Genomic DNA, 21355 nt, shown 5'->3' on the forward strand with positions numbered 1-21355 from the left:
AAAGTCTGATTTGAGAATCGCATCCTATTTAACCAAATTAAATTAGTTAAACATTGTCTAGATACGTTTTAAACCTATCATCTCTCTCTCTCTGAAATCGTTCTAAATTATACACTAAATGTGTAACTAGTTGGCGATCTTTTTTAATATGAATGACCTGGAGAAAATTTGATTACAACTCCTGATTACATCTTAATATATTTTCAATCTTTATATATATATAAATTATTAAATTATTAAATTATTAAATTATTAAATTAATTTAATAGCTAAACTAGTTATATCAATAGAGGATCTTGTTGTAGGATAAGAGGATCTAGTATACAACAAAATTAATGTTTAAGTCGTTATCAAACAACACTTACCTTAATACATATCTAAAATATAATTTTTATTTATTATTTATCAAACAATCGAGGCATTATACTATTGTACGTTCACTCAAATCTTTTTCTCTAATTATATATTAAAAATAAAAATATATTTTTAAACATAACTATAGTATTTTTCTTATATTCTTGAAAATAATAAAACACAATATAAAAATTATTATAAACATAATATTTTATAAACTTAATTTGTTTTTGTTATTCTCTGAAATCTACCATATAATAGTCGTTACACGTGCTGGTAAATTTTGAACGACCCAAATGCAGCAAATAATATAGCCATTTTTGTTTCTGGAGTTATAATACATTTTGAAGCCAATGAAGATATGCAGGTACTAAATTTCAGCTCGATCAACTTTAATCAATCGTTTTCTTTTTAACCAATAGTTGAGGCTCTTGCTAAAAAGATTCCCAATCCTTTAGTCATAAAATCTAAGTAACCTTACCAAAAAGATATAAAAGGAGTATCACTAGATTTTATGGCAGAAAGGAGGAAACACTCGATACTTCGTGCATGCGGAGAAGATTCACTTAGACCATGATAATCACTAACAAGTCTGACGTCCAAATATCTCCCTACTGCACGTATCAATACAATGGGCCGTGGTGCAACGTTGGTCCATGTCTCTCGCTCGACCACCCTTTATCAGTCTGCAACTAAGGATGGTAAGCGTACGTCAATCAATCAGAAAGCAAGCTAGAGATGTTAAGAACATCATGCAGTTGGAGAAACACCGGACCTTTTAAGTCACTTGGGGTATAAAATGTCGTAGTGGCCAGGCCGATACAGCAAGGTCACACGGGGTCTTGGCAAAAGACACACGTTTGAGGTACTGCTCTCGGTAGGCATGAAGTCGTGATGGTTCACCGTCGGGGCACTGGGGTCGCATGAGCTCCGGTCGAGATACACCACACGAATAGGTACACCTAAAGCATCAGATAAAGCTATGATGTGCACATGGTCGCTTTCCTCTCCCATTGGCTCCACCGAAGCCTTGCAAAACTGTAAGCACAAGAGATGAAAAGAATCATCAGCAGAAAATTTACCTATTCACAGCTAAAAAATAGACAGAAAAAAAAAGTATGTAATTATCAACAAATCTGGTAATTGATGATGCATACAAACCAATAAAACCTAAGGAATCAGTCGGTATGGCTGAATGCCATGCAAAAGAGAGAATTCTTGACCCATCAAGAGCCACAATTTGCCACAGGTTCAGGAAAAAGGCAGGTTACTTGCCTCATATCATAATGCTGAACTCAAAACATCTGCAAATTGGTAGCAGATGCAACTATAGCACTTGATTGTTATGACCTAAAAATTCCATTATGGCAAGTTCAAAGTGCAAGGAGATATTCAAGTTGAAGATTTCACCAAACTTGAATTATGTATAAATACTTAACAATAGAACTAGCAGGTGCAACAGCCAAATGATTGTCTAAGATACATGTATAGATTTATTGAACCAACATGTACGAAGGGAAGAAGTATTGGCGGCATAAATCCAATCAATCTGATCTTGGACAGAACCAATCAACCAATGCCACATGAACTAGTTCAAAGACATAATGCTAAACATGCCTAAAAATGCAACTTAATATATGAAAATGAGTACAAAACTAAGGATCAGAGATTACATATAACCTGGTCCACACTTGTATTTGTTAAACCAGCAACAAATGGTTCAAAAAACTCAGCTCGTCTGCGTATTTCACCAGAAGTAACAAATCTGAAGAACATAACAACTGGCCAGCAGATGTATTTAGAAGAAATAGCTTGGTATATAGACAATGATTTAAACAGTCTAGGAAATTGCACTCACCATAATCTGAAATAGATTGATCACAACTCCTACGCAGAAGCTCCTCATGACTATAAATGCAAGCATGTTTGTTGCACCATCAATAACACTTAAAATTCGTCTTTCATAAAATAGTGTGCCATTACTTGATGCATTATATAATACAAAATGTTGCAGTAAAAAAATTTACCTTATCGAGGTTTGACTCCCTTGCAAAACACTTTCCAGCTGCTCGATAAATATCTGAAAGATACTTGTAGCTATAAATGAACGGATTTGTATAGCAAATTTTACTTCATTATGGAAATAAATTGCAGATAAATGGAGAAAGGCAGAATGAACCAACATAACTAGTGGAAAGGGGCTCCCTTAAATGCCAATTCATGTTCATTTTAGATACTTCAAAAACTGTAACAGCGTTGACACTTTAAAGGACTAACAAAATATGACAGAGACTGGACCCGCTAAATCTGATTAGCCACCCACAAAGTAAGGCCTGTAGTTTACAGAACATGAAATTGGATCAGATAAAAACTTGATGCTGATCAGAATTCTGATCTGATCTAATTGAATCCTTCTAGCAATTAACAGCAAGGCTCATGTTACAGCAAACTATTCTCATAGAAGAAACCAATTCATAGAGAGATGATTGGAGTTTGTGTTGGTAGGCAAAGAGCAGCTTCTACTGTTGAACATGTTTAGAAAGCAGAAAGGAGGAACACAGGTGCAATGAGAAAAAGAACAAATAAAGAGAACAAGGGTAAACCTACAGATCCAAACTACATCTCATAAACAAATAATGTAAAATTATGTACATCATGTGGTTACCACTTCATATTAAACTATCAAAATCACCAACAATAACCAAAATCCCTAAAAAGGAAAAAAAGATAACCTATTATATCCAGAAGTAAACATAAATCTGACTCAATTCAGACCTGATTTCACTCTAGTGCCTAGATGTGTCAAGTTGCACCAGCTCATGATGTGATTCAGATCTAGTTTCACCTTATCTAATTCCTAGATGTATCTGAAATTGCTCTAAATCATGATGCAAGTGAGCAACTTGATACATCTTTCAATGAAATACGCCAACCAATTCCTCTCAAAGAGTTATTTCCATAGATAAAGAAGAAGTTTAATCTCAATTATAGTTCGAAAGGATGCTTGCTTTCATGTTTTGATTTCAGTCAATCATAAAATCAGTTGGTGTCCTGTAGTGTTAGATCATTAATATACAAACAATCATTGTAATCTCAAAAATCTCGAAATTTGATTCAACTGCTAGTGAATTTGTTTCAAATGGTTCATACGTGATGAAACCCATAAAACCCTATTCTTCTAACCTTATTATCTCCTAAAAGTATCTTCTGAATCTTACATAGATGAAGTATTATCTTTATTTAAATTTAGACTCTCAAGTTTTATTGCCAAGTGGTTCTAAAAATAGGTCAAGTTTACCATGGTTGAACTTGGAGAAGCTGAAATTAAAATTGCTCCCTGCAAATTGTTATCATTATTGATTGAGTTGACATAATTGCAAAGGATATATTTTCTATGACGTAACTTTGATGTTGAACTGACTGACCACCAAAAATAAGCAAAAGTGCTGCAATGGCAGATCAGAAAAAATATAGATCGGTTAGGGACAGAAAGGACATACCATGATGGGCAACTAGAATGTGTTACGCTGGATAAATTTAGGTGGCAAAGAGGAGTGAAAATAGAGACAGAGAGAATAGAAGAGAACACAAATAAGAATAACTGACAAAACCAAGTTTTGTAAGATTCATCGAGAATACACTGACTTACATAGCTGATGCAACTTGTATATATAAAGACTTGATACCACTCCTAATATATCCAGGAATCTATACACATATAAAGGAAAATATTATGCTGCCATTTCCTTCCTCTCTCTCTCCGCAGACCCTGTTTTTATCAATCTTATGCCTTTTTGGGCTTTTTCCCTGAAATAATGAGAAACCGGATAAGAGAACAAATAAGGGTCATGATGCCATTTTTTCTTCTTATAAATATGCTCCTAAGCATATGATATTGAGAATCATAGCACATAGACCAAAGAAAAAACTGACCTAATACATCATGACAAGTTAAGACTTCATCCAAGAGAGATAGATGAAGTTAGTTCGGACTCGTTGATCGTCTACAATGTAGACTCTACATAAACATTTTTCTCACATACATTAGAAAGAGTGCTGGTCTTGCACACTCTTCATTCTGAAGTCCTCAATCCTTGCTAGCAAGGAGTATTGCACCAGTGACACTGCACACTGTCTATTGGCAACTCCAAAAAATCTAACCACAAGCACCAAAATTATTACATAATCAGCCACAAGATTTTAAATGTTGCCTAATTTGGTACCATTTGACCCATGTTTACTGCCCAGCCAGGAATCAGAACACAAACAGCTTAAAACTGAGTGGTCTGATCTTGTCCACTTGAAATCATTTCTTTTGTTCTTTCAAGCATGATGTGCTGGGGCTCATTAGGAGTCACAACGACTCACAAGCATCTCCTCTCCATTGCTGCTGCCGCCTCCTACCCCCACTACGATACATCTCCTCCTCTTTTTCTTCCTTCTTCCTTCTTTCCCTCTTCCCCCCTCCCCCATCCCCCCTCAGCAATACCGTGGTATGTTCCAATATATAGTGTGTCGGTACATCAAAATGGAACAGACCCATATGGATCCAGCCATGGATTGGCACAGATCCGCACCCGAAATTGAAAACCTTTATCAGCAAATTATCTGGTGCATATTAGCTCTGATCACGGCATCATATATTGCATGATACCAACCATAATAAACTAGCATATTATTTAGCAATCAGTTAATGCTGACATGTTAAACAACATTGTACTATTCCTTTATTTATATACCAAGGTATACCATATCATATCGATAAATACCTATCAGTCCAATTCTATTCCTGCATGGGAAGTGATATCAATATTTGTATCAACTCCAATTCTGTTTTCCCCTCGGTACATCATCTAAATTATTATTTCCCCATATTTATTCCTAGCAAATTCCAAAATTGTCTCCCTTGAACATCATTCATGAGAACAAGCAAAGTATGTTATTGTCAAAATCAACAACAAGTCATAGTGTCCTAGTATTTGAGGTTGGCATAAATGGTAGCCCAATGATTATAAAGAAAAGAAAATTTCATGAATTGCACTGGTCATTATTATAGAGAAAGGATATTTAAGAAATATTATCCTAAAACAGTTAAACAAAAATTTCACAACATATTAGGGATTTCATGTACACATACCGGAAAGGACAAGGTTTATAGTTATATGAAGTTAGTTGGGAACTAAATATGATGATTGACCATTTCCATTTCCATTGCCACCTATAGAGTGGATCTCTAGATCAATCAGGTCAAACTTATTTTGGCTTATTTTTCACCAATCAACAAATCTGTGCTACTAGCTGGCCTTAGTCTAAATATATTTAAGCTTAAAGTTAGTGGTAGTATCCTCATTTAGCCTTTATATACCAATTCAAGTTATATCCAATATGGGCTTTATAAACCAACTCAATTTTCTCATATATCCAATGTGAAAACATCAAAATCTAAACTCGCCCAACTTGAGGCTTTACATCCTCATTAAAACCTAACATAGGCTTGAATTAAACCATAGTATAGTGCATATAAGCGTAGTAGTAGCTCCACATTATGACATTCGACCCTCATCATGCCTAATACTATGTTCATTTTGATACCATCTAACATGACTGGTCCATTAACTTGATGAACCTAAACAATTGGTCCAAATTATTTAAGCTTAAATAAATGAGAGTACACTGATTGACCCTTTATAAACCAACTCAAGTAGTTTCTCATATCCAATGTGAACTAAGCTTGTGGTGTTACAATCTCCTCTACTTAAGGTTTAACATCCTCATCAGAGCCTCACATACCTCAGAATCAAATGGCAGAATGGTGCTTGTGAAACGTAACACAGTAGTAGTTCCATGTCGCCATGTGCCCGTAGCCCCATCCAAACAGAGCCCTTTCTTATTTCAGCCCCTCTCCATGCTAGTACTAAGTCCTCTATGACAGAATTTGTCATGACTCTTAACTGACCCATTAACATCATAAGCCTAAACCAACAATATCAATAAGAAGCTATACTTTCTCAAATTCTTTTTTTCTTACATTTGTGCTTTCTTAAACTCTATAAAACAACGATTTGTGAATTGAATCGAGGCTAATTTAGGAAGATTAAGAAGAAGAACTTTCTAATCAAGAGGTATGTATTCTATTTCTTTAATTAGAGAATAATTAAGATCTTTAATATTATGATTAGTGTGTTTAATATTTATTAATTCAAAATTAGATACTTAATAAGTCAAATATTTATATTTCATGCATATTAAATATTAAAAAATATTTATGATAGTAAAATAAGTTTAATTAGGTTTTATTAAAGTTATTGAATTCTATGATTAGTCATTTTAATGATGATTTAATCAAAATTTATTAGATTTTATGTCAATTCAATGTGTTTAATATCTATTAGGATGTTTTCTATGTTTATAGTGTTGAAAGAGAAATAATTAGTGAGAAATTAATTATGTTAATCATGTAATTAGTGTATCTAATGATGATTTCATCGTAATATGAACTATATTGGATCAAAATTATATATTTAATGCATCTTTTATGTGTTTGACATATATATGATGGTAAAATAGGTTTAATTAGATTTTATTAAAGTTATTTAATACTATGATAGTCATCTTAATGATGATTTAATCAAAATTTGATCGATTTAATGTCTTTAATACCTATTAGCATGGTCTGCCATACCGAAGTGTACCGCCCGTACCGGGCAGTACGTACCGATCCGATGGGTTTTCGGTACGCGGATCGCCCGCTACCGGGCGGTACGCCCCAAAACCCCCGTATCGGGCGATACGGGGCAAAATCGAGCGGTAACGATCGAAATTTCGACCGTTACCGTCCGGCACCACTCGGTAACGGTTGAAATCGACCGTTACCGCACTGTAGCAGTGCTACAGTGTTCCAACGGTCAAGTTTATGCGCGAAAGGGGAAGGGGAAGGCAGTGGATGAATATGAACAAATACGACAGAGCATACATGATATAGACACAGAAAGAGTCTCATCGTATTATGGAGAATCATATGGGCAACAACAATATGGTGATAGTTGGTCATCCTTCTCTGAGCAACAACATTATACAGAACAACACCAATATATGCCTTAAGAGCTGCCTCGGACAAATATGATTCATGACGATCAGTCTACGATCAGCACCACATTGATGCATCAATGGCACACGGTGTATCAATACACTATGTCATGGGATCAATTTTATGATTGGGTCCAACAAACGTATCATATTGATATGTATCGGATCGAGGACCCCGATCCACCACCCGTGGAAGCCCGTCGTTCGTTTTGGTGGTAGAACAACAATCAAGTATATCTAGATATGTGATAATTTATTTCATTTGAATTTTAGAGTTTATATTGTAACAAAATAGTCTAACAATTCAATTGATTTTTCTGTAGATATTTCAATCTATAACGGGCTGAAATACGAACCTCGAACAAGACTACCTCAAAGCCTGAAAAAGATATGTGATACTATTTTTATCTAATTTATATTGATTTTGCTAAACTTATACTATTACTATATTTATTTGTAACTTGAAAACCCTATCATAACTTTTTTTTTCTAATTTTCAGGTATTTTGGAGGGATAAATCGGTAAAATCGGGTGTACCGCTCGGTACACCTCGGTATACCGGTCGGTACACCCGTACCGTACCGTACCGAGCCCGGGTCGAAACTCCGGTACGGTACGGTATGGCGGACCTTGCCTCTTAGGGTGTTTGACATTTTTATAGTATTGAAAGAGAAGTAATTAACTACGTTAATCAGGTGATTAATGTATCTAATGATGATTTATCATAATTTAAATCATATTAGATCAAAATTATGTATTTAATGCTTCTTTTATGTAACATATTTATGATGATAAAATATGATTAGTTATGTTTTAATAAAATTATTTAATGCTGCGATTAGTGATTTTTGATCGATATTTAGTCAATTCAATATGTTTATACTTTAAAGTTTATTTGATTTAAATTTGGTAAAATTATGCACCAAAGGAACAACCACATGATGATGCATGGGTTCATGCCCGAAAGATAGATGAGGACTATCATCATTGACAATGTATTTATTGTGACTACCTTGGCAAGGGTGAAGGAATAACTCGTGTGAAAATACATTTGGCTAGCGGGTATTCTGATGTTGCAAAATGCAAGAAGGTTCCAACGAAGATCCGTAAATTATTTCAAAGTAAGCTACAATAAGCAAAGGAAGATACATTAAAAAAGAAGGCAAGAGTTGAGAAAGAATATTATAGGGCTACACAGGAACTAGTTTATGATCAATATGAGGGTTGCGACGATCAAGTCGACCCGAATCTCATAACTGGGATTCGTGCATCATTGGAGCATCAGTATACGGTCGATGAAGCAATGAGGCATCGATGACCTGACTCACAATTGGAGCATGGCAGTGGTAGTAGAATCCAGAGGTCGGCCAGCATGAGGCAGCCAACTGCTCCTTCTTAGTTAGGCCGAACTAGTAGCATGAGGTATGGTGGACTTCGTGGTTTTATAAGAGGTCTTAGCAAGAGGTCCACACCAGATATTGTTGACATTGATCTGCAAGCCTATCCCCCACAAACAACGAAACGAACACGGATTGACGATGCATACACGAAAGAAAAAAAATGGGATATTGGGAAGACAATCTCAAAATGGTTCAACTTCCATGGGATTCCAGCCAACACAAACCAAGGTCCATATTATCAGAGCATAGTCTCTTCTATTCAAAAGTCTGGCACGAGGATCCAACCTCCAATACCGAGGGAGATTTACGACATGTACTTAGATGAGAAGGTGGCAGAACTGAAGGATTGGATTAGATCTTTCAAAAGGCAATGAGACGAATATGGGGTGACACTGATGTGTGACAGTTGGACATGACCAACAAGAATGAGTATCATCAACTTTCTTATTTATTGCAACAGAAGAGTGGTGTTTCATAAGTCCGTTAATGCTTCTGAAAGATCCAAGATGCAAACTACATTGAGAGCTTGATGGACACTATAGTAAAGGAGATCGGACCACAGTATGTTGTACAAATAATAACCGACAATAGAACGAATTTCAAGAAGGCCGATTTGCAATTGATGGAAAAAAGAAAAACTTTGTTTTGGACTCCATGTGCAGCTCATTGTATAGATCTAATGCTAAAGGATATTGATGACCTGGATGCGGTCAAGAATTGTGTAACTCGAGCACAATCAATTACAAAATTTATGTATAATCATCATTGGGTCCACGCTTTAATGCAAAGGTATATAAACGATGAGATACTCCGACCTAGAATTACTCGGTTTGCTACCAATTTTATTATATTAAAGTCATTACAACAAAAAAAGCGTGACTTGAAGGCAATAGTCACATCACAAGAGTGGTTTGATTCTAGATATTTGAGATTGAGCGATGGAAAGAAGATAGAAAAGTCCATTCTTTCCTCTAGATTTTGGGAGACTATGACAAAAATTATAAAAGGTGTGGAACCACTTTATATTGTCCTCCGTAAGGTCGATATGGACAAGCGTCCACAGATGCCGTATCTTAAATATATACTAATTTCAGTAAGAGAAGAGATCAGGAAAGCATTCAAAGATGATTTTAAGGCCGACCAATACGTATGGATCATTGATCGTCGGACCGAAGTTCATATGGATCAAGATATCCATAATACAAGTAAATTCATATTCAGAAAATTTTAATTTATTATTTTTTAGCTAATAAAAAATCATACCAACAAAATTATGTCTTGTAGCGTATTATCTAAACCCGATAATTCAATATCGATATGCTCTCGGAACGCAAAATGATTTACTAACGACACTACAAAATATTGCCAAACACTACTGATGTAGTCGATGCTCTTATGGAGGGTCGATTATTTCAAGAAACAGTTGGTTCATTCTCCGACGTTGTAGCTGTATCGTGTCGTTACACTATAGATCCTAGTGAGGAAAAGTTACACATATTGATTATCAATTATATTTAATGTTAATTATTTGTTATGCTAATAAAATCTTATTTATATCTTTTTGCAATCGAGTGGTGGCTATAATTTGGAGGGGATGCACCACATATAAGAAAGGTTGTCGTTCGTGTACTTTCACAAACGACAACATCTAGTGGTTGCGAACATAATTGGTCAACATTTGTATTGATTCACATGAAGGTCCGCAACAAACTCTCCTACAGACGGTTAGAAAAACTAGTATATGTCCATTATAACATACGGCTAAGATTGCAATGTGCTGAGCTGGATAAGGAGCGAGGAACCAGATATTGATCCCATTGACCTCCAATTCTACAACGAAAATTCAGAGCCGATGTTAGATTGGGTTGAAGCAATAGAGAACCAAGAGGATCCTCTACTTGATGAGGCAGGAGATCCTCAGCGTCCTTCACGTTTTATCACCGAGGCAATAGAAGAAGAAGAAGCGCAACCCCAAAAGGTGGAAAATCCCCCTCGATCACAACATAGCAGGAGTCAAACAACATCGAGTCAAACTGCTCGAGGAACTACAGACACCTAACAGCCACATTCGTCCACCCAGCGTGCAAAGGCAAAGGGGAAGGCAATAGCATCAATTGCATCGTTGGAAAGAATCGAGTCAGGTGACGAGACACCTTCACGGTCACATTCAGCAACTCACTCGGTCCAGAGACATGACAGCAACACGAACAGCAGTGCCTCAACGGATGATAGCGGTGTGATGCGGGGCAGTCATTGGTCTCGTCTACATAGCTTGAGGGTGGTGCATGGACTAAGGAGCAATATTTTACACATGCCACCCAAGATTCAGATCATGGAACTCGACAAGGTACTGGTCAAGTTTATGTGCGGAAGGAGAAGGGGAAGGCAGTGGATGAATTTGAGCAGATACGATAGAGCCTACATGATGTAGACACAAAAAAAGCTCATCGTATTCACAACCATCATATTATGGAGAATCATACGGGCAACAGTAGTATGGTGATAGTTGGTCATCCTTCTCTGAGCAACGATATGATACAGAGCAACAGATCATTAGCGAAAGTAGAAGCCTTGACATTCACCAATATATGCCTCAAGAGCTGCCTCGGACAAATGTGATTCATGACGATCAGCCTAGGATCGTCATGAATCCTTCTCTTAATTTTACTTCCTTTTTCTTCATCATAATCAATTTATACAATTAAAAATACTCTAGTTATCATATGGCAACTTATAAAATTTACGAAAGAACTCTTAAACCAATATAAATTTTATTTAAAAATAAAATAAAATCGTCTTATGTCATTTAGTTCTATTATATAGAAACTTCGTCCGAGTTCATATAATTGAAATAAGGTCGGTCATGATGATAGTACATCTTGGCTAAACCAAAGGCTTTTACCACATCTCATATACAATATTATAATGAATAGAGAAAGGTTTTTTTAATAATAATAGAGGATAAAAAGAGAGAGGAAAAGATAATAATGACAAGATAATAGGAAAATAAATTAAACTAACTCAAGAAAAGAACTCTAAAGATGAAAGGCCTCGTACTTCCATGTCTCGCACAAAGACTAGAATTATCCCATCGGAAACATAAATGTGGCCTAGCACCATTCACAAAAGTGTAAAAAATAACTTAATTCATTATATGATGTATCTATTATAATCTTTTGGTATCTTTTTACAGGATCCAAGTATAAGAAGAAAAGATAAAAATTAATAAAGAAGAAAATACAATTGTATTAAGACTAATCAAATAGATCATATTTTGCTTTCTTTGGAGAAGATAAACTTCCAAGTTCTCTTGCCAAATAGTCTTCTTTTTTATGGTTAATAGTGTAGGTAGATGCGCTATCTAGGATTCCTATAAAAAGTACAATTTAAACTTTTCAATTTTCCTTTTGGCATTGCCTAAGATATTATGGGGCCAATGATATCAACTAGTGATAGTTCTCACTTCGTTATTTCATCACAACAACCAACAACCTTTATTTACTATAAACGGTTAATTGCCATGAATACAGACTCCTCTACCAATTAAATATTAACAAACTCCCTGACACCATATGAAGAGGCCATGAGAATAATTTTAAAACTTTTGAGCATCTTAGCTCTAGCATTATTGGCTTAGGACGTGAAAATTTTTCTATTGACAGGTGTCTCAATGTGACACTTGCAACCACATCAAATATAAGGCCACTGGACCTTCTAGTATACTCTAGCCACAAAGAGTTTTGAAAACATATAATCATAATGTTTATTAAGGGCCTTCTTCTAAAAGACAACAAATTTACAATCATGGTGATGGTGGATCTCCTACCAAAGCATACATATTTTATTCCATTGTTGCAATCCTACACAGCAAAATAGGTAACCAAGTTGTTTATTGAGAACGTGCGGAAACTAGATGATTTGTCACACTATGGTACGACCATGATAAAAAAAAATATTAATTCTCTGGCATTAATTATTTTTATTGTAAAGAAAAATGCTTTTGATAAGCATAACATCACACTCTATGTCGCTAGATAGTTAGAAGTTTAGAACAAAGTTCTACATTTCAAATGTTGAACATGCTTTGATCCATGACAATACTAGTATAGGCATGGTCCACATTGGCACATATGTCAATAGACACACATAACAGTACCATGAAGGGAGAAAAAGAGGGAGGAGAAGAAGGGAAGAGTAGGAGGAGAATAGGAGGAACAAGACGAGGCGATGGCAAAAAAAATGGAGAGAAGAGGAGGTGAAGAAAGAGAATAAGGGGGATGATGAAAAGAGGCGAGTAAGTAGGCATGTTTATAATGCATGCTGGTGACGGGCAGGAGGCATAGATTACCAAAAAACATGGATTTGACCTCTCGTATTATGTTCCAAAGTAAAGATCGTTATGTACCATCCAGTGATTTAGGTAAGCGCTCGGGCGAGGCGAGGAGAGGCGAGGCCCGAGTGCCTCATGTGTGCACCAGGCGATGCGCTTTATTGAGGCGCTGCTTGGGCGCTTTGAGCGAGCGCTCGATTCAATTAGACGATCGAACCAATTTAAGGCTGGTTCGATTCGTAGTTTCTTGACTCAAAAGCCACACTTCACGCTCACGCGACCCCGAGGAACCCAACACTACTTCTGCCTCCGCCGCCATGCTTTTTGTCGCTACCTTCGCTGCAGACGCAGCGAACCGAGCCTTCCTCTATTGTCGACAAACGAGTTCGATGGCTCCCATCGCTTCCTTCCACTATCGAGGGAGAGGACTGTAGGTTCCTCCGCGACCAATGGACACCCTCTAGAGCTTCTGTTGTTGTCGCTACTACTATCCACAACTTTCGTCGTTGTCGCCACTACTATCTGCAGCTTCCACCATTGTCGCTGCTGCTGTCACCACCGCTGTTCGTAGCTTGCCTCACTGTCATTGTTGTTGTCCACAGCTTTCGTCGCTGCCATTGTTGTCGTTTACAGCGCTATCGCAACTATCTTATACTAATCCTCCACCACCATTGCTATCTCCCTCTGTTACTATTAACATTTTTTCTCCCCCCCCCCCTCTAACTTTAAGTAATATACTATTAACAATATATTTTTAATTTAATATTATATTTTAATTTAAATAATTATATTATTTTTATACTTTAATATTTTAGAGAATATTTTTCCCCCTCTCTAACTTAAGTAATATACTCTCAACAGTATTTTTAAATTTTAATATCATATTTTATTTAAATAATTATATTATATATTTGTTATATTTTAATATTTCGGAGTGCTTTACTTTGCTCGAGCGAGCACCTAGCACCTCAAGCGTTTTGGGACCTTGGCACCTAGCACTTTTTAAATCATTGGTACCATCCATATGCACATACCAGTTTGCCCAATTTCTAGATCCTTGTATCCGAAATTCTGAATCATGGACTAGCAACTTCTTGTTGCTATGTAAGCAAGGAGCCTAAGGTGGTTAAAGCTCCTACCTTGGGTAGAGTGCTTCCACTAAGAGATTTTTTCCATGTTCTTAAAGCTCAAGTTTGTTAAGAACTTGCAGTGACACCAGTACTTGTTGCAAAGCTGATTGAAGACCGCACACATCTTCTAAAGGAGATTCTTCATAATTTATGATGTTGAGTCAATGATGTGGTAGACCATGCTCCGTATTAGATAAAGTGATGGATCATGAGGTGCAGAAAGAATTCTTCGTTCATCTTAGGGACAAGGCTTATCTCCAAGGGAAGTGAGTACATAACAGGCTTGACAAGCTTAAGCAATGGCCCAAACTTAGCTAGAACCCAACTATCTCCCATATGTCTACCTAAAAACTTTGGCAGAAGCAATGATAGGGTCTCACAACCCCACCCAGCTTAACACTAGGAGTTGATAACTCCAAGTGCAGCATAGCAGGGTTTGCCGGCTATAGAAAATCCACCAATTTGTAGTTCGATTTTTTGTATCGAAATACAAGTCATGCTCCTTATGTCAACTTCAACAATGTACACGCTACAATTTTGATACTTAGCAGCAAGTTATTGCAATACTTGGACAAAATCATAATGACAGGCTCACATGAGTCACTTAATTTTCTTTTCTTCAATCTTTTTCCTTCTTCAATAAAATTTTATGTTAGAAAAACAATTTCTGCCCTAATGTATCAAATTTAATTTAGATGGAAGCTTTAACTTATGATGCCTCACCCAATTTGAGTAAAATTTAGAAATGGAATAATTACATACAGCTATCAAAAGTGTCCAATTTGGCAAGCAACAAGTAGTATATCTGAGACTCATTTTTTCTCCTGTTGTTTATGGAAATTAGTCTCTTACTTCAAGAAATATATACAAAAATATGAGAAGATTAGATCAAAGAATGAAAACCAGAAGGCTCTACTTTTGACAACATCCAATTGATATTTCAATCCATACTTAAAATAGTGTTATAAATATCAAACTAGAGGATACACATGTAGAATGCATGCAACTACACAATACACTAAACATTAGTTCATGTATCTTAAGTCTTAACAACTAATTCTTAATTGTAACCTTAAAAACGATATAAGAGATTGTTTTCACAAGTCCATACCTGCATTAGCATTCAATAATAGGAGTCAAATAATGTAACATAGAGTTAGACAAGCAGAACATAGAGTTAACCATTCTACAAGTTTTTTTTTCAAAGATAAAAAGACTATATTATTACTTCAACTGAAACCCTATCCTCTCCTATCGGAGAAGATCAAAACATTTGAATCAGATAGGAATCCCTCAGTTCAAAAATTATCAGAACCATTAACTCTAGCCAAAATTTGCTACCCAGTTTACAGGTTTAGTCCTTATAAAATAGCATTAATAAATAATAGAAGGAAACAATATCAGAACCATAATAAAAAGGCAGCTCAATGCAAGAACCACCCCACCACTGTGGAGTCTATGAGATTCAACTTTACATAGCATAACCCTTGCACAATAAGGATGCAAATGAACCAAATGATAGCCCAGCCAATTTAGCATAGACCAAAATGATGAACAACCCTCCTAAATAGGCTATATTACTGGAGCTGCATGACCTTGGTACCAAATTATTCAGAACAGACCCTCCAAAACTCAAAAATGATTAATCAAATGTAGAAGAGAACCAAACTATTCTGAACAATCAAGTGACCAAATGAATTTTGAGACTTGCAGGCTCCCTTATCATATTAAAATTCATGTTATGGACCTAATATTGGTAGGATTAGGCTTCTCAAAAACCTTACTTAATGCCTTAACCTGGGCAAAGCCCTTATTGAGGCATGTTAGTTGTAACAACAGAATCTTTGTAAGCTTCCAAAGAGGTCGTTATGTGTTTTCTCCAACTATTAGATTTTCTGTTCTTTAATGGTCCTTTCTCATGTCATATGAATCTGATACAGAATTGACTAGATGTCAATAAACTTACTGTTTCTTTTAATTGTTCTTTTCTTTACAATTGTGCTTTTACTAGTTAGTTAATAACTTAATATAAATAATTCATGGCACAGCAGGGTTAGTTTGGTTGGTCCAATTTAAATTCTGTCACAGGGCTAGATCCTAGGCATATGATATTATATTTGGATTTCGAGGGAGCACTAGGCCCTAGGCTTATACATCAGGTGGCTTATTGGAGGGAGTGCAGGTTAATTGAAGAACAAATGCAGCAAAAGCTGGACTGAAAGGTGAACCACCAGCTCAGATTGGAAAGCTGAGTCACACCTTCCAACCGGCCAAATCTGCTCCATGGGTTGCCCAAGTTACCCACAGCAAACATACCTCCAAAGTGGAGGCTTACAATTCAGAGAAGATACTGAGCTAGAAATAGAACAGACAATGAATCATCTGGAAATTGGCAGTCTATGAGGCAATAGTGGATAAACAACAAAATATATCCTAGAGGCAGCTTTCTAAGTAAAGGCTTGATTGATATTTCCTTGTTCGATTTCAGAAAGTTTGTTTACCACAGAAACAAAAAAATGCATGTTTGATCAATTTAGGTCCATGTATTATACAATGACACAAAAGAACAGAGTGATATCAGATATTATTTTACTTCCCAAGCAATGAATTCTTGTAGCACATTGAGACCTTCTCTCCCTCCCCTGAGCCATCTGATGGTATCCCTAAATGGCTAAATGTTTTAGTGAGAAAGATAAAAACAGTTCCTGCAGTTCTGAAAACTTAGATTGTTCATCTTTACCCTTTAGGACAAATTAAGATGCATAAGTCCTAAAAAAATTCTGCAAAATTTTAAAAATGAAAGAATTAACAGGACATATATCAATAGCATCAATCACCAGAATTTACTTCAGTATGCTCACCAGTGACATGCGCAGTGCAAACAGAAAAAGAATACATGAAACAGAAACAAAGGATAGGAAGTAACAACACTTACTGAAAAGAAGTCCTCAAAGGTAAAATCTGCATATCCAAGAACTTGTAGTGTCTTCTTGCACTGTTCAATGTTTGCCAAAATACGATCAACCTCAGCTTTGTCCTGTGTCTCCAAAATATGCTCCTAGTTTCACATCTCACAAATATCACCAACTCATGGATCATGCCCAGAGCATCTTTTGTGAAAAAAAAGAACACAAATATTACAAAGACAACAAGAACTCTTCTTAGAAAAGACAAGCAGATTACCAGGTAGGAGTACATAAAACTTCGATAGAAACAATTTCCATCTCCTCGTGTTCGCCTCAATGCAGCATATTGTTCAGCAAGGAGCTTCACATTAAAAAAAACATTGACACAAAAAATCTAACAACTATCAGCCAAAAGGACTATGAATGAGGATAATTGACAGGGCAGCAGTAACTATTGTCTGTCATCCCAATGAACCTTGATCTTCTCCTGAAGAATGGGGCTGCCTGATTGAAACTCAATGGCCAATGAGGAAAGAGGTTCCTGTTCGGTCAGAAGAAGAAAAGAGTTTATTCTTTTTTGTGATCATATTATGCAATATGATACAAAATTATCTTATCAAAAATACTTATTGACAAAAATCAGTTATTTCAAGTCATGTAAAATCTGGTACGTTTAATGAAATTTCAAGTCGACAATGTATTTGGACATTTTTTCACATCCTAAAATGAAAACCACATTGCTAAGCTTTGGGTGAGAGGATTCCAAATTAGACTTGTCCCGGTGAACACAGTGTCTTATGTTTCTAATTATACTCCAGATCGCACTAAGTTTCAAATATTTAATAAAACTTAGCATCACTATGTTTGATTTGCCACTGAAATTAAATCCCTAAAAACTGTCATTACTGTTTCAGACTTGGATCACCATAACAATAAATCTGAAGGGCAACATGACATCCTCCAATTTAATGTCCAACTAATTTGCAAAGTTTAGATAATTTGAAGGAAAAAACTCAAGCCCGTCCAATATGAACCATTCAAAGTCTTAAAGCAGATTGGAGACAACACCTGCCAACTCAAGTTACCTCCATACATGGAGATGGTTGTGAACATCGAGAATTTGAAGGCATTTGAGCATTGATGCTGGGCAATGAGCCAAGCGAGATGCTACCTTTGATAGATGATTTGGTGACCACCCAAGAGAAGACTAGACAAAGACACCATCATCGAAAAGGACACTATTAAATGATGAGGCATCAAAACAACCTTCCGAGTAGGATGCAAAGGGCAAAAGTCGAGTTCCACAAGGTGGTACACAAAATAAGCCAATGAAGCAATGTTTCCCCATATTCAATTCTAGATTCTTTAAGTCATTCTCTAATTCAGCTCAAACTCAAACTCAGTTCGAGTCATACTCCAATTCAGCTTAACCTCAGTTCAAGTCAAACACTGATTCAATTCAGATTTGACCAACTCAAACCCAAAATCATAGCTCAAGTTCGGCTAGCTCAAAGTGTCAACCCAATTCAATCCAAGTTAGACTCGAATTGGAAGGATAATTGGACTTCAATTGAGAGTTCAAACTTAATTAAAAGTCTTCCCCTCCACATCCACAAAAGGGGGTCCAGAAGTCGATAGGCCTAATTCCTAAACACAAAGCATAGAGAAAACAAAGAGGGAAGCGACAGCAAGTTGCAGCCTCAAGAAGTCAGAGCTTGTGGTCGAGAAGTCCGAGCTTTGTTGCTCACAAAGTTTCATAGATCCGTGTTTAGATATTCCTTTTCTTCAGGAAGTGATCTAGATTTTTTTTTCCTCTTCAAGTTCTCTCGTCTTCCAAACGACCCTATCAATCCTCCCACAAAGCACAAAGTCACTCAGAAATGTCCAAAATCATAAAATCCTTCCCCTAAACAGATCATCTTTCTCCTCCTCTGCCATTACCCTCTCCCCTCCCTCCTGCTCCTGCTCCTTCGCCTTCACCTTCTCTCAAATAGCTCCTCTCCTGAACGATAGTCATCGAGCCTCCTCGGAACCCGACAACCCCCCATCCCCTCCTCACTCATCTCCTTAATTATATTTTTTTTAATTTTGATATTTGCAAGTGTCTCACATTTTGGCACCTTGGGATCTATTAGCACCTCGCACATTTGACTACAGTGATACACTGTGGAACTTCATCATCACTAGATTTTTTCCTTTTAAACTCAAAATTATCACTGTCATCGAATTTTATTTTAGACCCTCTCATTATAAAATATGGAAGAGCTCTAAATAACATATCAAACATAGAAATGGCATAAATAAAGTGAAGATCATGATTATATTTTGTCTACCTTTATGTATTATCATGCTTAACTAAATCAATCATAGGTCCTAAGAATCATCTACCAACGTTTCATATTCTTTGCTATTCTACTCAGTCTAACATCTACAACCAATAACATATTTTTCCGCATATGAAAAGAAGAGTCCACAAAACCAATTTTGAGAATAAAATCAAACAGCTACCTTGGAAGAGACTACACAAAGGAGTTAAGTGACAAGAAGAATCATGTCGAGCTCGTGACTCCTCAACAATACCTAATATAAGAATTTTCCAACATAAAAATGCAATAACTCTTATTAAAGGAGTTTTGAATGCAAACTAATGCAGCACGATATATCACATAGAAAAGAAATCAAACCATGAAGAAAGTAGAAGCTTTTTCACATGATCTTGAAAAGAAATCAGAGATAGAAAAGGAACAGTACAACATCATATGAGGAACTTGAGTTTGTTATATATTCTATAGTTTGGCCAGGAAGCCCACTGAACCCTACCTATCTGGATTTCAACTTTGGAATTTCTATAATTTCGCTTCATCAGAGCCTCAAACTAATGTAATATGAACCGTGACAAAGAACAAAGGTCGGAATCAAACAAGGGAAGTTGATCGACCATGATGGCAAAGAGATTAGAAAGATGAAGAGATATCACCACTAGATTTCCCTTAAGCTGCACATTCAATTGAAAAAGGGCAAAACAATCTTTTGAATTTTTGGCTGTCAATTCCACGAAAAAGGTAAGCAACTTCCTATTCAAGATCCAGCACAAAAGCCTTTTTCGTCAATCCTAAAATTGGTATATCTTTCATCCAAAACATCCGGAAACGAACACGACCTGCTAATAATGAAGAAAGAAAACGACCCAAAGAGTACAAACTCCGTCGTGAGATCTGTAGATGAGTATGAACGAAACCAAGATCCAAAAGGGTCTGGGGATTTTGAATTTTTTGGCTGTCGATTTCATGACAAAGGTAAGCAACTTCATATTCAAGATCCAGCGCAAAACCATTTTCGTCAATCCTAAAATTGGAAAATGTTTCATCCAAAACATCCGCAAATGAACACGACCTGATAATAATGGAATAAAGAAAACAACCGAAAGAGTACAAACTCCATCGAGAGATCTGTAGATGAGTATAAACGAAGCTAAGATCCAAGGGTCGGGGGATTCGGCTCACCTTGTCGCCGACATAGGGAATCTTGACGGCATCCACGGCGCAGATGTCGGAGTAATGTTGCATGATGTCAACGTTGTCGTCGCACAAGCTGGCGCAGCCGTAGTCGTCTTCGAAGAGGAAGTTATCGCGGGGATTAGGGTTGGAATTGGAGGCCTCCTCCCCCGATTTGGTTTCCACCTCCAAGAGGGACGGCTCTGGCATAGCGGGCTCCTCTCCTTCGGGGCCGACATCGTCGCTCGCCTTCCGCTTCCGCGCGCTCGCCTCCGCCTCCTTCGCCATGTCGCCCGTTATGGTCTGGTGGTCTCGAGAACAAGAAATCGAAGACAGAGGGAAGAAAAGGGAAAAATGAAGTTCCGCTTAATTATGCACGGTTGGAGGAGATCACGCCGATGAATACAGTACTTAAAAGCGGTTGGCCAGATTTGGTTCAATCAAATATCACGGACGGATTTGATTCAATTATATATATATATATATATATATATATATATATATATATATATATATCCAAAAATAAGCATTTTTTAGGAATATATATATATATATATATATATTCCTAAAAAATGCTTATTTTGGATTTTCTTTTTTTAATAGTGTCCTATTTTATTTTTTTCAAATAATTTTTCTAATTAAGAAAATGACTAAA

The 21355-nt window shown here is 36.4% G+C and overlaps 1 protein-coding gene across 2 annotated transcripts; it reads right to left on the bottom strand.

Moving 5' to 3' along the window:
- Positions 1 to 716: 716 nt before the first annotated feature.
- LOC135674397 (OVARIAN TUMOR DOMAIN-containing deubiquitinating enzyme 1-like) lies at positions 717 to 21087 on the bottom strand. Of its 2 annotated transcripts, none has more exons than XM_065184209.1 (9): positions 20710 to 21087; positions 17682 to 17747; positions 17484 to 17567; positions 17236 to 17358; positions 2382 to 2434; positions 2213 to 2262; positions 2035 to 2135; positions 1130 to 1392; positions 717 to 1040 (listed from the first exon to the last, which is right to left on the bottom strand). In XM_065184209.1, exons 1-8 carry the CDS (start codon positions 20986 to 20988, stop codon positions 1138 to 1140), a joined length of 1011 nt encoding a protein of 336 aa, XP_065040281.1. In that variant the 5' UTR covers positions 20989 to 21087; the 3' UTR covers positions 717 to 1040; positions 1130 to 1137. The 2 variants fall into 2 exon arrangements, with proteins under 2 accessions (XP_065040281.1, XP_065040280.1); XM_065184208.1 differs by having other exon boundaries at positions 717 to 1046.
- Between the last annotated feature and the right edge of the window lie 268 nt (positions 21088 to 21355).

This window comes from Musa acuminata, chromosome BXJ1-5 (genome assembly GCF_036884655.1).
Source record: "Musa acuminata AAA Group cultivar baxijiao chromosome BXJ1-5, Cavendish_Baxijiao_AAA, whole genome shotgun sequence".
In the NCBI taxonomy this organism is placed as follows: Eukaryota; Viridiplantae; Streptophyta; class Magnoliopsida; order Zingiberales; family Musaceae; genus Musa; species Musa acuminata.

Excerpts from the sequence above, each read along its gene's own strand:
- LOC135674397 (XM_065184209.1), bottom strand. The coding sequence starts at position 20,988 with ATGGCGAAGGAGGCGGAGGCGAGCGCGCGGAAGCGGAAGGCGAGCGAC. Across the intron at positions 17,748-20,709 it reads TTCCCTATGTCGGCGACAAG|GAACCTCTTTCCTCATTGGC; the intron begins GTGAGCCGAATC and ends CTGACCGAACAG. Across the intron at positions 2,435-17,235 it reads CCTTTGAGGACTTCTTTTCA|ATATTTATCGAGCAGCTGGA; the intron begins GTAAGTGTTGTT and ends AGTATCTTTCAG.